This window comes from Aptenodytes patagonicus, chromosome 2 (assembly GCF_965638725.1).
Source record: "Aptenodytes patagonicus chromosome 2, bAptPat1.pri.cur, whole genome shotgun sequence".
Lineage (NCBI taxonomy): Eukaryota > Metazoa > Chordata > Aves > Sphenisciformes > Spheniscidae > Aptenodytes > Aptenodytes patagonicus.
In genome coordinates this window covers 117,937,435-117,951,893 of record NC_134950.1, presented here as the reverse complement: position 1 = coordinate 117,951,893, position 14,459 = coordinate 117,937,435, and the positions used below count along the sequence as shown (strand labels likewise).

The following is a 14,459-nucleotide window of genomic DNA, read 5'->3' as shown; positions in this document are numbered from 1 at the left end:
TTTTGTAAAGAACAGAGATTACAATGGGCTTAATCATGATTAAACACTGATCTGGCTCAATCTACTCAAAAGCAGACAAAAGATAAATAAAAACCTCCAGCAGATGCATTTCATACTGGAAATTCTGGAACCTCAATTGACGTAATACTTTTTATGTTCAGATAATATCTGGAGGAAACAGTACACTGGATCAAGAAAACAAAAGCAGATTCCTAGTCAAAATTGTCCGTGCTGTGTAGAAAGGAGAAGGCTACAGCAGGGAATGCACAGTGCAGCTCAGCATTTTACAAATCCATTTTTGACTGTAGCTGAAATTGCACTGTTAGAGCGATGCCACTAGAAAGAAACAAGCACGCCCTTTTGTCCTCATCTCCTGAGTCCCACCCTGCAAAAGTGGGCAACATTAGTCATTGCATTTCCCCTCAGACAAAAGCTGCTTCTGATCGATGACAGGCAGGTTAATTTTCTTTTACTAAAATAATGCCACCTCCTCAGTGTCACCCCAGTGGCGGTGCATTGATTCCTCAGGCACAGTATGAAAATTCTGCATGATTGGAAGGGGTTGCATCTAGCGAACACCTCCCAAATACAGACATCTGGTCTTTCCTATGGGTGAGGAAACCCAGGAAACAGATTCCACATCACGGGAGACAACTCCAGCCATTAGTACTGCTGAGGGAGGTGGAAAAAGTAAAAAAATGAGCACAGATCCTAGGGATTGCTTGCTTACAGTGCTAAGCTTCCCATTTTATTCAACAGGATAAAGATGTTCTCTTTGAGGAAAGAGAAATAACTCTTCATATGAGGGGGGAAAAAATATTCTACCTGGAGGAGAAAGCTGATCAGAGTCTTCTCATTCTATCATCCCAACTCTTCATGCCCACACCAGCAGACATACCCAATGGATGACCACGTAACGTCTGGCCAGCAGACAGAAGAGATCCCTTTCTGCACAAAGACGGCTAGAAGCTACGTCGCTGCCCCTCCTGGTGCCTAGCTAATGTATCCTGTGCTTCACAGCTACAGGACCTCTACTTTCGAACACCAGGTGAAAGACTTTCAATCCCTTTTGATTTATGACCTCCAAAACTTCTCCAGTGAAGGTGAAAATCCCCATAGAGACAATGTAAGCCTACTGATAATTACTTTGTTCTTCTCACTTTCTTTTCACTGACCTCTTGGATGTACCTCACCATGCATAAATTTGCCATTACTGGTACAGACAGACCTTGATAGTGAAACCTATGTTACTTATCCTGATTTTCAAGCTGCAACTTATCAACTTCAAGAACATTATCCCTGAACAAAATCACAATTCTCACCCCAACTCCTACCATGCTTCAGCCCACCCAGCGTATCTCTCATGCCAGTCTAGATAGATCGCTTCCAACTTCAAGCAGAACAAGCATCACTTTGCAGATGAACTCCACGCTTTCACAAACTCCTGAATCAGTTATGTGATTTGCATTTCCTAGATGAGAAGCCAACAAACTGCTCTGTCTTTGGAGTCAAGTGGACAGTCCTTTCTCATCCCCAGCAACAGCAGATGCACTTGCTTATTAATACACAAATAGGAAACTAATGGGTTACTGTTGCTGGTTCCCAAAGCAGGCTTACCTTATAAAAAGCTGTCAGGGGTTACTAAATATAACGTTGTTGTACAGATTATTTAACTTTCCTCAATAACCTACCTCTGAAGGAGAAATGAGTTCAAGAGCCCGTGTTAACGCCTGAATGGCACAGGGGGGAACATTTGACAGAATACAAAGAATATTTTTATTTTTCTTACAATATGGATGACTCTTCCTGCACATCCTACTGGCATCAAGCACCAATGAGAACAATTGTTTTGGCATACTTGTTGCCTATGGAAAAGGACTACGGATTTAAACGCTAAAACAGCAACCAATGTGAAATGTCACCTGGCTAGGCAGTTCAATCTGCTAATTACTTAAACAGATTTATTTTTAAGCTATAAAAACAGCATGTTCCTCAGGAGAATTATTTTTTCCCCTTCCCCAAATACAATTAACACTTGCCCAGTAGCATTCTTCATCTGCAATTAAGGACTTCCCAAAATTAGACCGAGTAAAGTACTCAAAAACATGTTGGGGCAAGAGTGTCCCTGGGGCTCTCTCCCAGAGCTGTGCTTCTGGAAGAGGAAAAGACGCTTCATACAGGACACAGCGCCAACAAACCTGCATGCCTGAGATACTTCTTTCTAAAGCCTGAGTGGCCTTGAACCCTTGCGGGGACGAGGCTGCCACGACCACAAGCCCTCCCTTGGCATCCTGCCGCCTGTGTTCGTTACTGCCCCCAGCAAACGGCAGCAGCACTTCTGGAGCAAAGGCACACCAGCAGTGCAATCCCACGGCAGCCAGGGCAAGCTCAGCGAGGAAGCAGGGGAAAGCAAACAGATTGATTTGAAGGTTCAAGGTAAGACAAAATGCAGGTAAGCACGCGCTTAGTTTTAAGCTGCTGGTGAGACCGCTCACATGGAGTATGTGCTGGAACGGGCCTGATGGGCTACAGCCAAAACAAACACAAACAAGCCTGTCTCTGACCCAGAATTTTCTCCAGGTAAAGACTCTTGTTCTTCTTACATGACCTGGTCCTGTTTCACTGAGATAAATTATTATTTTCCCGTTCGTCTTAATGACAGCAAGCATGGTGCTGGGGTCCAGCTCCACAAGCAGCAACCCCTTCTGCAGTGCTTACAGGCACCCATGGCACCCCAGAGGAACAGATCAGCTGATGAGCAGCATCCAAGTGTCAGACAAGCTTGCCCCGAGCCAGGATGAGCTACAATTAAACCCAGCCAATCATCCCTTCTGTCTCGGCAACCACAGGCATAAATGCAGCCACGTGCGGTAGATCTTTGGCTTAAAGGGTCATTTTGGCCAAATTTGCCAGAACATTAGGGTTTAGGAAATTAAACAAATAGAGTCTTTGCATGACACAAAGCTTCTCGCGGTGTGATCATTTTATTTTCAATGGCCAAGATGGGAAAAACATTTAAAGATAATAAAGTATCTAAGATAGTCAAAATGGCATCAAACCCTTTTGCTGTAAGCAATCAGTAAATAACTGATGTGCAGCTTTTGAAGCACAGCAGTGCTCCACTACATGAGGGCAAAGCTTTCCGCGACATACCTGCAGGGGGTTGCCATCTTCCCAGGACCCCAATGGTTCAAGTAGGTTCTCCCAGCCTGCTGCTTCATGTGCCTCACCTCCCAGACCATCATCCCGTTTCAAAAAGGTGATGGTAAACTGTGTTTTGCAGTGCCAGATTATTCTTCTGATACTGTCTCAAGGCCCTGGTTCTCAAGAGTCTTGCTACACAGGCGCTTAACTTCAACGTGATTTGATTTAATGGAGCTAGTCTGCAGCACAAACACTAGTGTGTGCTTGTAAGTCTTTTCAGGGGGCACTGCTGTTCACCAGCATGCTTCTACTCACTCTGGGTTTCCATGCAAGTATCAAAAATATATAACAACACTTTCAAAGTTGAGCATTGAATTTTAGAAATAACAAGGTTACAAAAGTTCAAAACCATCTATGACGGACTAGAAAGTGTCCTACGGGAAAAACACTTTTAGGTTATCATGTCCATAGCTATCTTAAAGAAAACTTCCCTTCAAAAACCAGAAAAATCAATCTTGCAATGAATATTAAAATATTAGCATTTAATAATGTTCTGTATTCCTGCAATATAATGCAGATAAATAATGATTTACGAATACAAAACTCAGCACATGTTCTCAAAACCTGACTCTGCAAGCAGGCAGGACAAGGAATTTTGTTCTAGTCTACTTTTTTTCCCCTCCTGTATTTCAAAAATAAAGACAGCAAATTTTTTGAACTTATATAATTCCACCCTGTTATTTTCTAGAGGGCTAAATTGGCCTTCTAAATTCTTTAAGCTTGGCATTGTATGAAAGCAGATATCAAATATTCAGAGAGCTCAATTTAGAAAGATCATTTTTCTGAGGCTGAGCCTTTCTGAAGAGATTCCTGCAGAGCTCCAGACAATGCCTCAAACAGCCATTCCCACCAGGCTGAGGTCACTCGCCCTTGCCAAGACATGTTTTAGGAGGTGTTGGGCAAAGGGAGGTGCAGGCCCGACAGAAGGGTGAGAAGTGTACAAGGTACGAGGTGCCAGAGAAGCCGACTGCTGCAAATGACAACAATTTGTGAATATTAACCTGTTTTGCACAATGAGTGGCTGAGAACCCTGTCGTCTTTGCATCCAAAAAACTACAGTATCACCTGCCTAGTCCTCTGTCGCTGTCTTTTAACAAAATCCACCTCTTCGGGTCAAAATCTGAGTTCACCAAAGCCAAAGAAGAGATGCCCCTCTTGAATTAACTGGGTTGTACATAGGACCTCCGTGAAACACATCTCCCGTCAGTGGCAAAGCACAAGGCTGAAGCACCCGCTGCTGCTGGATTTCATTTTACCCAGTATTTCTAGAGTACCCAGCAGATGTAGCCACGGCTGTCTGGCTCTAACACAGCGCTGCAGGACCTTCTCCTTCACACAGACAAGATGCGCTCGAGGCAGGAGAAGGTTTCCTCCTTCCTCCCCGAGCCTTGCCAGGTCACTCATAGGTACAGAGGGGCTGCCTGGGTCAGCAGCAGCTCAATGCCTGCCATAAGGCAGCAGTTTTCCCAACAGGGCTCTGAATGCAGTTGTTTTCTTTGAATCCTACCAAATCTCTCATATTTCCATGCTGCCTCCCAGGTCTTCTAGATGAAGGAGCTGGTGCAGAAAGTGAAGGAAACCCACCAGTCCCAATGTGGGCACTGGGAGTCCAGTCCTACCCTCGAGGCCAGCAAAATCATAAAACAATAAGACAGACAACATTTGGTTCTTCACGCAGAAGGAAATGATCTGTAGGGTACTGCTGTGTTTGCAATACCCTCGGCTGAAGAGCAACAGTGGGTTTTATTATTTACAAACCCTCCAGCCTTTTGTGGCTACTGGTTTTGCTGCGGCTCCACAGGTGGGATCTCAGGCTGCTGAGGCACCGGCGCCTTGGCTAAGCCAACAGGAGGTCTTAGGCGCTGGACCAGGGAGATGCACCCCCTGAACAGGACCACACTGCTTGGACGCAGGAAGCCATCGGCTCCGCACAGCTCCTCCTCTCTGCCCCCCCCCCAGCCAAGCACAGGCTGTTTGCAAACCCCACCATCCCTGGGACAGCCGATGGACGGCACATCCCTCAGCTCCCTGGAAGGCCAGGCTTAAAGGCAGGCCTATCCCTGCACAAGGCAGACAGGAGGAGAGCTCAGGCTAACAGACACCATATATGCGGCTGGTGTTGTTAGGGCTGATGTTGACTATCTAGCTGCTTTGATCCCTTCATCACTAAACTAAACCACATTTCTGCCAAGGCACTTCCTGCCATTCTCCTGTGCTGGATGTTCAAAAGGGGCTCCTCAGACACTCTTTCTGCTTCAGACATTCATCTTTGTCGGTTCAAATCACCTACTTATCCTAGCTGTTAGCAAGAAACTGATTTCAGAAAAGCTAATATGGGCAGGCTAGAGGCATTGCTTACCCCAAGCCCATTGTAAAATCAGAAAACACCAAAAGCATGCGGTCAACTTGGACAAAACGTCGCCCCTCTGACTTCACGTACTATGTAGCTAGGAAGATGTCCTATTTTATGCTGCATGATTTTCCATAAAGTTAGGAAGCCCAACTAACACAGAGAGCTTTAAGAGCTTAAATGTATTGTGACAATTGTATTAGATATATTTTTAAATACCTTTTCCAGTGCTTCTCTATCGACCAGCTCCTGCACAGCCAAAAGCTTGATACTGTAAGAAAAAACAGAGAGAAAAAAAGAATGAATCACTCCATTGCAAGCATTACAGAAACACAAGTAACAGCAGAACTGAAGCTCTCTTTTTACCTTCTCACTTCACAGAAGAGTCTATAGAGGTACAGATACAAAAAGTGCTCAGGATATAATAAACCAAAGCAAGAGAGAACCACTGTTACTTTGTTTTCTTTGAATTAGCTGTCCCAAACAGATTTTCTGGTTTCCAACTCACAAGTGTATCTGAATTCACCTTAGAGAGAAATTGCATTAATGATTACATTTTTAGTACCCTAAATTAACACTGAAGGATCTTCTGAATGACAAACACAGAAAAAGACTCTTAAACATTTCTATTGGTTTTAGTCAGCTTTGTTCTTCAGTATCGACAGCTTTCTATGAGTCCCGCAACAGTCATTCCCAGGGATTTACAATATTATATATGAGGTACAGTAACTAAGACAACCCAGCTCAAGAAATTTGAGGGCGATATGAGGGAAATGTGCATAACTTTGAAAGTAGGGTAGAGAGATAAACCGTAATTATTATTCTTGTAATGCCATTTGCTAATCAAAACCAAATTTCTTCACCTACTGAATCTTTTCTAAGTTTACCTCTAGGGGCTAAATCCTGCACACTGAACTTCATTCACTTCAACAAGATTATGAGTTACTCAAGCAGGATTTTGCACTGTAAGACAGGTAAAATCACAGCTAAATCAAGATATATAAGAGAACCTTGTACAACATCTATACTTGCATAATCAGCTTAGTGAGTAATTAGAAATTATCCATCCTCCTTCAACTTCAGTTACTTGCATGTGTCCCCATGTAGTGCAAAAGCCCAATCCTCTCCACGCTAAGGAATTTCAGGAAAAGATCTTGTTGCATTCCCATCAAGCTGCAGGGCTCACAGGACAGGTATGAACCTGAAAAGTGTTGGCAAAGCACTGCCAGCAGGTCGAAGGAGGTGATCCTTCCCCTCTATGCAGCACTAGTGAGGCCACACCTCACACCTCCCCATCCCTGAGCACTCGCCAGCAACGGTCCACAGCAGCTGCCTTGGCCAGAGAGCAGAAGGGATCAACAACACATCCACTTACGGAGCTGGGCATCTACTTTAGGACGGCACGGTTATGATTCAGCCCACTTAAACTTTAGCTCTCTACAGCTTTGGTGCCTAATCGAAGCTAATGTTTAGATTCGCTATATGGTCAATGAAATGAGAGAGGAACCTCACTTTCCCAGGGCAGTTCAACCCACCTATCCTGGCATCATCCCTTATGTCCTCCCACAAGGGCAGAAGCTGCTGTCACAGTATGCTGCCCCAAGTCAGGCTCGCAGAAAGCTGGCAGCCTTTTCACCCATGGAGTAGACTAGTATCGCAACTCCGACTGCTCACCTTCCTCAACCAGTCTTAAAACCAGTTGCTTAATATGTTATCTTTGGACTCCAGAGCATGATTTCCTTTACCCAGGGATACAAAAACATTCGTGTGGCAGTAGAAGAATCAAGTGATGCATACAAATATTGTTTAAATGACTCTCACAACTCTGTAGACAGACACAGCAAAGAGCCAGTATAGTTAAAAGCTCATATTCAAGACTGTGCGAATAGTCGACGTAGAAGTCTGCCAAAGGATATAATTTACCATGTACTACAAGGAGTTTTATTAGCCTTTCAAAACCTCAGAGCAATGTTGCATAATTCTTGAACGTCCACATCTTACACATTAATTATGTACGTCCATCCTGTACCAGCAGCTGGCAAAACATAGCTTTAGGCCTCTCCTTCTACTGTGTTACAATGCTTTCCACTACAAGTATTCACAGCCTAACCCCTAAACACGAATGTGCTTTCACTTTAATGTACTCCTAGTTTTCAGATGTCTTCAAAGCATCATAAAAAGCCTATATCCAATGAATTATAAACTAGCCCCAGACCATACATTTCTAGTCTGTAGAGGCTATTATTACTAAGACAGAGAGGGTGGAGATGGTTCAGAAAACAACGGGATAATCAGGAAAAAGAAAAAGGTATTCCATTGAAGCCCAACCACTACAGTAGCAGGGGGCACATGATTTTCTATTACCATTTACTGAACACACTAGGCTGCACACAAGCATTCAGCTGAACTGGAAGGTACCTAGGGAAAGTACAAAGCCAATACAAGGTATTTTTTTTTTAACATCATTTTCCTTGCAATTCAGCCATCAAGCAAAATAAAGATGGGATGGGCACCGAGCAAAGAAGGCACCTCCATTTAAAAAACACTGCAATGTTGTGTCCAACCCTGAACTTCAGAAGGAGCCTAGGCTGATGCATCTCGGAGAACAAAGTCCAATAACATAGGCAGTAGCAATGCAGCCACGATCAAGACCTGTCTCTGAATTCAGGGCTTACCTCTTAGCTTTGGATGCTAAGTGCAGTGCCCCTGTTGCAGTGCACTTCAGAAAAACACAGGATGGGTGAGAGGGAGGTAGTCTAACATGCATGTAGAGGCATCCAGGGTGCTCACAGCCAGCTGGGCTGCTGCAAAGATTGCTTCAAGTCCATGTGTACGTAGTAAAATGTAACATTTTGCCATTCCCTTCTGCAAGCTGTACAACAATGTGGGTTTTGTTATGCAAATTACATTTGTCTTTCTCCTTTTGAAGCCAGAGACTTTTCGATCACTTAATCATCAAAGGTAGAATTTATCAATCAAGGCTGCTGATGCTTCTACCAATTGATTGATTTATTTCTAGAATGTTAATTGTGGATTATCTGACACTCAATAGCTGCAGAAGACAGACATAGACTGCCCCAAATGCAAGTACTGTTTGCATTAGAGATCATCATCTTATTGTACGAACCTACCCTCCTTCCCATTTACACTGGTAAAGCCCCACAAGATCTCCTTCAGCTGGTATGCTTTTACTTAAAATAAAGTATACCGAGTTACACAGAAGCAAGTAATAAAACAGGGAGCAGGAATCTTTTTACTTTATCTCATTATATTTACAGGGATGCTGTACTTTTGTTCAGAGGTGAAGAGCCCATACAAAATGTTTATCTCTCCTGCAGAGATACTGCATATGCAAGGCCAGAAGCAAATCCGAATTCAATGTTGTTACCGGATTTGCAACAACATTGGTTTGACTCTTGGTGACAAAAAGACTTCCCTCTACTGTTATAAATTTACAGAGCTCAGTGTTTGCCCAGTATTTTACTCTTTTCTGCTCAGGTGACACCAGGTTATTTTTTCTGGGTCATAAAGAATCAGCAAATGCAAATATCAGTCTTGATACAACCAGCTGCAAGACGCTTCTTTCCTTGAAGCATCATTATGGATGCTGTCTCTGCCCATTGGATTACAGCCCACTACCTGGAAAATTGCTCTTGATAGCCAGTTATTTACTGCTATTTCTTTCAGCAATTCCAAGCAACATTTGTATGTGCTACTTTATGCAATGTCAGCTTGGAAATGCAGCTTCTTTCAAGGCTGCTGCTTTGGGGGTTTGATGCTTTGAAAAGAAATGGGGCTGTTTGTTTAGGCACTACGTCAGCAATCCTACAAACACTGAAAGCAGCTCATAACTACATATGCTGTTTGTAGTTTATGTGTTCGCCAAGGATTTCAGAGTAGATGGGAATACAGCTACTCTGTAACAGAGAGAGGAAAAAATCTCTACTAAAGCAGAAGTGCAAAGAGAGTTACCAAAAGCCAATGGTGAAGCCCAAGGTCTTGCTGTCTACAATACAACACTTACGTACTCTGTTTATATACCGCGGTGTCATTTCTTTCATCCTCACCCACGGTATGCGAGCACTAACTCATGAATAAAGTTGTAGAAAAACATATTTTCTGAAGAAACCTTTGGTTACTGGAGCACCTGCTCTAATCTACCAGCTTTAAAATATACTGGTAATAAATCTGTACTGCAAGTAACTACATTGACCTGATGAAAATGGCCCTGGTTGTGTCTGAAACTATATTAAAAATATTGACTCAATTACTTACATGATCTATTTTAAAAAAGCTATTGAAATTAATATCCTGGCACCCCAGCCACACTCAAAATACTTGAAAACATGCAGTGATCAGGATGAAGGACTCTCCTCCAGCAGTAAAAATATGCAAGCATGATGTGCTGTCAAGGAAACAACTCCCTCTTTTTTTGGCTGTGGGTGATGCACAGCGTTCTCCTCTAAGGGAATTCCTTTTGGTTTCCAGAAGATGAGTCATGGTGCTGAGTGAATGCCTATAGCTACAGCACACTTCTATTCCTCAGGGTAGCAGTGCAACCATTTCCTCAAAGTTTTCTTACTTAAAAACACATAGCATTGGGTTCCTCTCTCTAATCCCACGAACCCAGGAATAATTTAAGCCTTTTTAGCAACCTTTTGCAATACTACAAACTTGCCGATAGGTCCCTTGCTGGTTGGTGCATTCCTATTCACCATGAGCCAACATGGCATTTTATTTGCATTGAGCTTCACTTCCCAGCTTGAGTTTGCATTGCCACAAAATCCCATCTGCTCTTGCAACAGGGGATGTCAGGGCCTTCCTAAGAACTACCGCAGGGTCATCTGCCTGCACACCAGCGAGCCTATGGCTCTGCAGCAAGGCAGATGGGATAGACAGAAACTGCCGCGCAAGGCAGATCCAAGATCCATCCATGCAGAATGCACCTGAAGTCTTCACCTGAGGAAGAGAAGCTGCTTCCCCCAAAACCAGCTTGAAGGGTGCTCTAGGACAGGGGGTAGAGATGATTTAGGATTACAGCCAGTTTCTGGACCACCCTTGCACAGCACTGGACTTGCAGCCACGATGGGCATGTGTCACTTGGCTGCCACTATCAAGGGAAAAGGTCTCCAGAGCAGAGCCCCTCATCAACAAGCACAGCGACCTGCATCTGCTGAGCTGACCCTGGAGGGGAGCTGAGGTTCCCATTCAGTGCAGAACCTGGTAATTCTGAGAAAAAGGGAAAGAGGAGGAAAACATGAAGCATTAAGTTTGGTGATCAGAGAGTCAGCAAAGCATTTAAGCAAACATTTGGCCTCACAACGGTGTCCTGCAGAAGGGGCCAGATGCTGTGATACAGGGCGGCTGCGAAGGTAGAGCAGCAAGATCCCGGCTGGAAGCTGGCACTCCTGGTGCCTGCGCCTTAGCTTTCCATGCCTTGCTAGCCTGCAAACAGCTGGTGAGTCACCAGGCATGCCAGCACAGCTGGATTTACTACTGCTTTGCTTTTCCTTCCTGGTAGCCAGCCTCCCTCCTCAGCCTGGAAGAGCAGAGCTCCCTGGACAGCCAGCGCTGCCTGTCTCCTACCTGCGGGTCGGTACAGCACGTGGCTCGTAGCCAGTCTTCACCGACCCGGGTTTGTCACCCAGCAGCAGCGTGAACTGAGTATTGGTCTCAGTTTGCTTCGCAAGCTTATACATCTTTGCTTGGGGCCTGAGTTTTTCCAAAAGCCTCATGCTTTCTATTAGTGCATAAGTCTGACTGAAGTTAACAACATGAAGAAACGCCATTTGACTTTTCTCAGTTTTCTGGCTCCTTCTTCAGCATACAGCTGTACCGAATCATGCTTCAGTTATACTCACAGACATTATTATAAATAGCCTGTGCAAAACCCACTCAACCCCAAACCGTTATTTTGAGCATCATTAAATCATTCCCTCCTCCCTCCCTTTTGGTCCATAAGCTTTTCCCCTTTGTTCTTGAGATAAGATCCCATAGCCACGTTATGGCCCATGGTGAAGTTTTACAGATGACTTACATATCCAGGAGTAGAGCATGGATGCACGTAACAGAAGAGCCCCCAAATCACATTGGGGTTAACTAACACAAAAGAAGAGGACAAGACCCCTTGGGTCATCAAATTTGTATGCTAAAATTGTATTTGCGTATCTACACAAACTGACCTCACTCATAAATCAGTCCTGCTCTACAAGGTGGGCATGAAACACGAGAGTTGGAAGAAAAAAGCCAAAAAAAAAAAATGCAGCTGACCTGTGCTAATGACCCTTGGTACCTGGGAGGGCGCGCTCCCCATCATCCGCCCACTCTCCCCATGCCTGACCTCAGTCCCCAGCTCCCCTGCTGCAAGGGCACACTCCGTTTCATCACCATTCACATCGCAGCCCGCAGCCCCAGCTTTTCCTTTGGCATTTGCCAGATGACAGGGTGAGTAACGATAAGGACGGAGAAACGGCCGTCGTGGGTACACGTTGTGTTCACTGCGAGGGCCGTGGCACATCCCTGCTGCAGCCACGTGTCGACAGTCTGACATTAAGGGCTGTGATTAACTGTTTTCTAATTGTTCTAAGCGCAGGCAGAAGCTTAGGCACCAAGCATGTGCTGCTTCAGGAAGTCCATGGAGGGTGGGGAAAGATAACTGCCAAAAAGTGACAAACACAGAAAAACATGTATCTTGCTGCTTAAGCCAATGGCGGGGGTGCCTGGGGGGGAGGGGGGAGCGGGTTTTGGAGGTTTTTTTTGTTTGGTTGGTTGCTTTAAATATAGAGCTGCTGCTGACATATTTGGAGTTGTCCCTTGCTGCTAATGTCTAATGAGACCCAAGGCTTGGTTTCTTGACTCTGCCCGCCCCGGTGATGATTACCTTGCACAGAGGCAGGTGAAAGAACAACGGGCTCCTACCCGCAGCACGGCAGACTATGCTTAACATGGTGAGATGACCGAGGAGCAAGTCTCTGAATGCCAACTTGAGCTCCAGCCCTGGGGGCCTGCAGAGCGATCTGTGCTGCTCCCTCCTCGGGGCTGCCCACACCAACTGGGGCAATGGGTGACCTAACTGGGGTGCCTCTACAGTGAAGAGGTAACCATTAAGACGGACATCAATGCATGCACTGTGAAAAACCATCTCATTTTTGCTGGCATATCCCATTTACAAAGTTGTCTTTCCCCCCAAGACCCTGTTCACTCAAACTCCAGTAAAAATAAAAGCAGACGGAAGAAAGAAAAAAAGCACACTTAATGACTTTCAGCCTCATAAACTTCATCTGTCTACCCCTACTAAGTCTGACAAGGAAATAAAATTGGTTTCTCCTTTTCCACTAAAAGCATCTGCGTCTTCTCAATCACTCCTTAAATGGAAGGAAAAATTGTGTCCGCTGCCATGTCTTAACGGCTGCTGGAAGCCACCGGAGAGCTTATGAAGTAAGCTGACGGGCTTGGATGGGAATACCATGCCATATTGCTTTGGAACTAGCTGCCAGCTAATGACACAACAAAATTATTTGGTAGATTCTCAGGAAAAATATATCTACAGTAAGTAGAAATTAGGATAAAAACAAGGAGCTGCATTTCCTTTAAAAATATATATATTTACTTTATATATATCTATATTATAGCATAGTATGTATTTATATAAATACATTATCTATATTTGTATTATATATTAAATAGCTGTTATAAATTTTATATATGTTTTATAAACATTTTTTATATATATATAAACAAATATATATATGTAAATTTATTTGGGGCTACTTTTTTGCAGTTTCCTAGTTCAGATGAAAGCAGCTGTTCTTCGATGTCTAGCCATCATCAATTTGCCTGCAGAATTGTTTGAAACCAAAAAGCAGATGAAGGCTCCACAGCTGGGAAGGGAATCAGGAGTAAATGGAAGGAGCAGAGAAGTTGAAATCCATCAAGCAAATTGGCAGTGTAGCACAGGCCAGACCGACGCTGTTCCCCCGATGTTTGCATTTGTGGATCCTATTACATTATGTGAGTGATTGGAGTATTTGTCATGGGGAGAAAGGAAACTAATGGAACTAGAAGGGGGAAAAACATGAGTTATAGATGCTTACTACTGAGAGTTGAAGAGGGGAACAGCAGCATTACCCAAGCTAACAAGCAGGAGGCAACTGAAATAGTTCACTCCTTTCTTCTTCCATTTCAGCGGTTCCCGGGGTCCAGGGATGCTCTCAGTCCTCTCTCGCACACAGTTCTCTCCTTGCTATTCTCTTTCCTACATCTGCAGCAAAGCCATCATTTTGCAGGACCTATGAACTTTGGATCGAGGGTCTAATTTATGTTCAACTGATGCTGTGGTTTCAGCACAGCTATATCATTGCAGGGACAGAACGATGATTCATAAACCCTGGACTCTGTGTATTCCCAATGCATGAGTGCAAAAAAGGAGGTTGCAAGAACAGCAGAGACTTCTTCCTAGCACTCTGGAAGGGAGTAAGACATGCTCACCAAATGACCCAAACCACAACCACTAGCAGAAAGCATGAATGCCCACATATAATGAGACCTGGAAGCCACCTTGACCTCATCCTTGGCAACACCCATTCCAAGCTCTTTCCAAAGGGATGAAATCCATGCTGCTGTGCATACGGACATTTCCTACGTCAGTAAGCAGAGCAGATCATGCACAGTGAAGTTAAGAGAGGAGCTGCTCAAAACTTCCAGACTCTCTGTGACTTTAAAGAAAGATCATTCTCTTCTTGTCCATCTACCCAGAAAAGGTGTCTCCTGAGTTGTGAGGCACTGATGCTCGACAGGACACCTCTGCAAATTCTGGGGGTTTCTATCATAGAGAGGATTAAGAGCATCCTATTTACCTCCTCCTCCACATAGAGGATCATGTCTCAGGCCTAATTCTTTCCTTTTT

The 14,459-nt window shown here is 44.2% G+C and overlaps 1 protein-coding gene across 1 annotated transcript in view; it reads right to left on the bottom strand.

Moving 5' to 3' along the window:
• EEPD1 (endonuclease/exonuclease/phosphatase family domain containing 1) overlaps nucleotides 1-14,459 on the bottom strand; it is a 65,224-nt gene that overhangs the window by 24,000 nt on the left and 26,765 nt on the right. Inside the window, exon 2 of the mRNA XM_076330860.1 lies at nucleotides 5,774-5,825. Coding sequence (XP_076186975.1) covers nucleotides 5,774-5,825 — 52 coding nt within the window. The remainder of the gene's footprint in view (nucleotides 1-5,773; nucleotides 5,826-14,459) is intronic.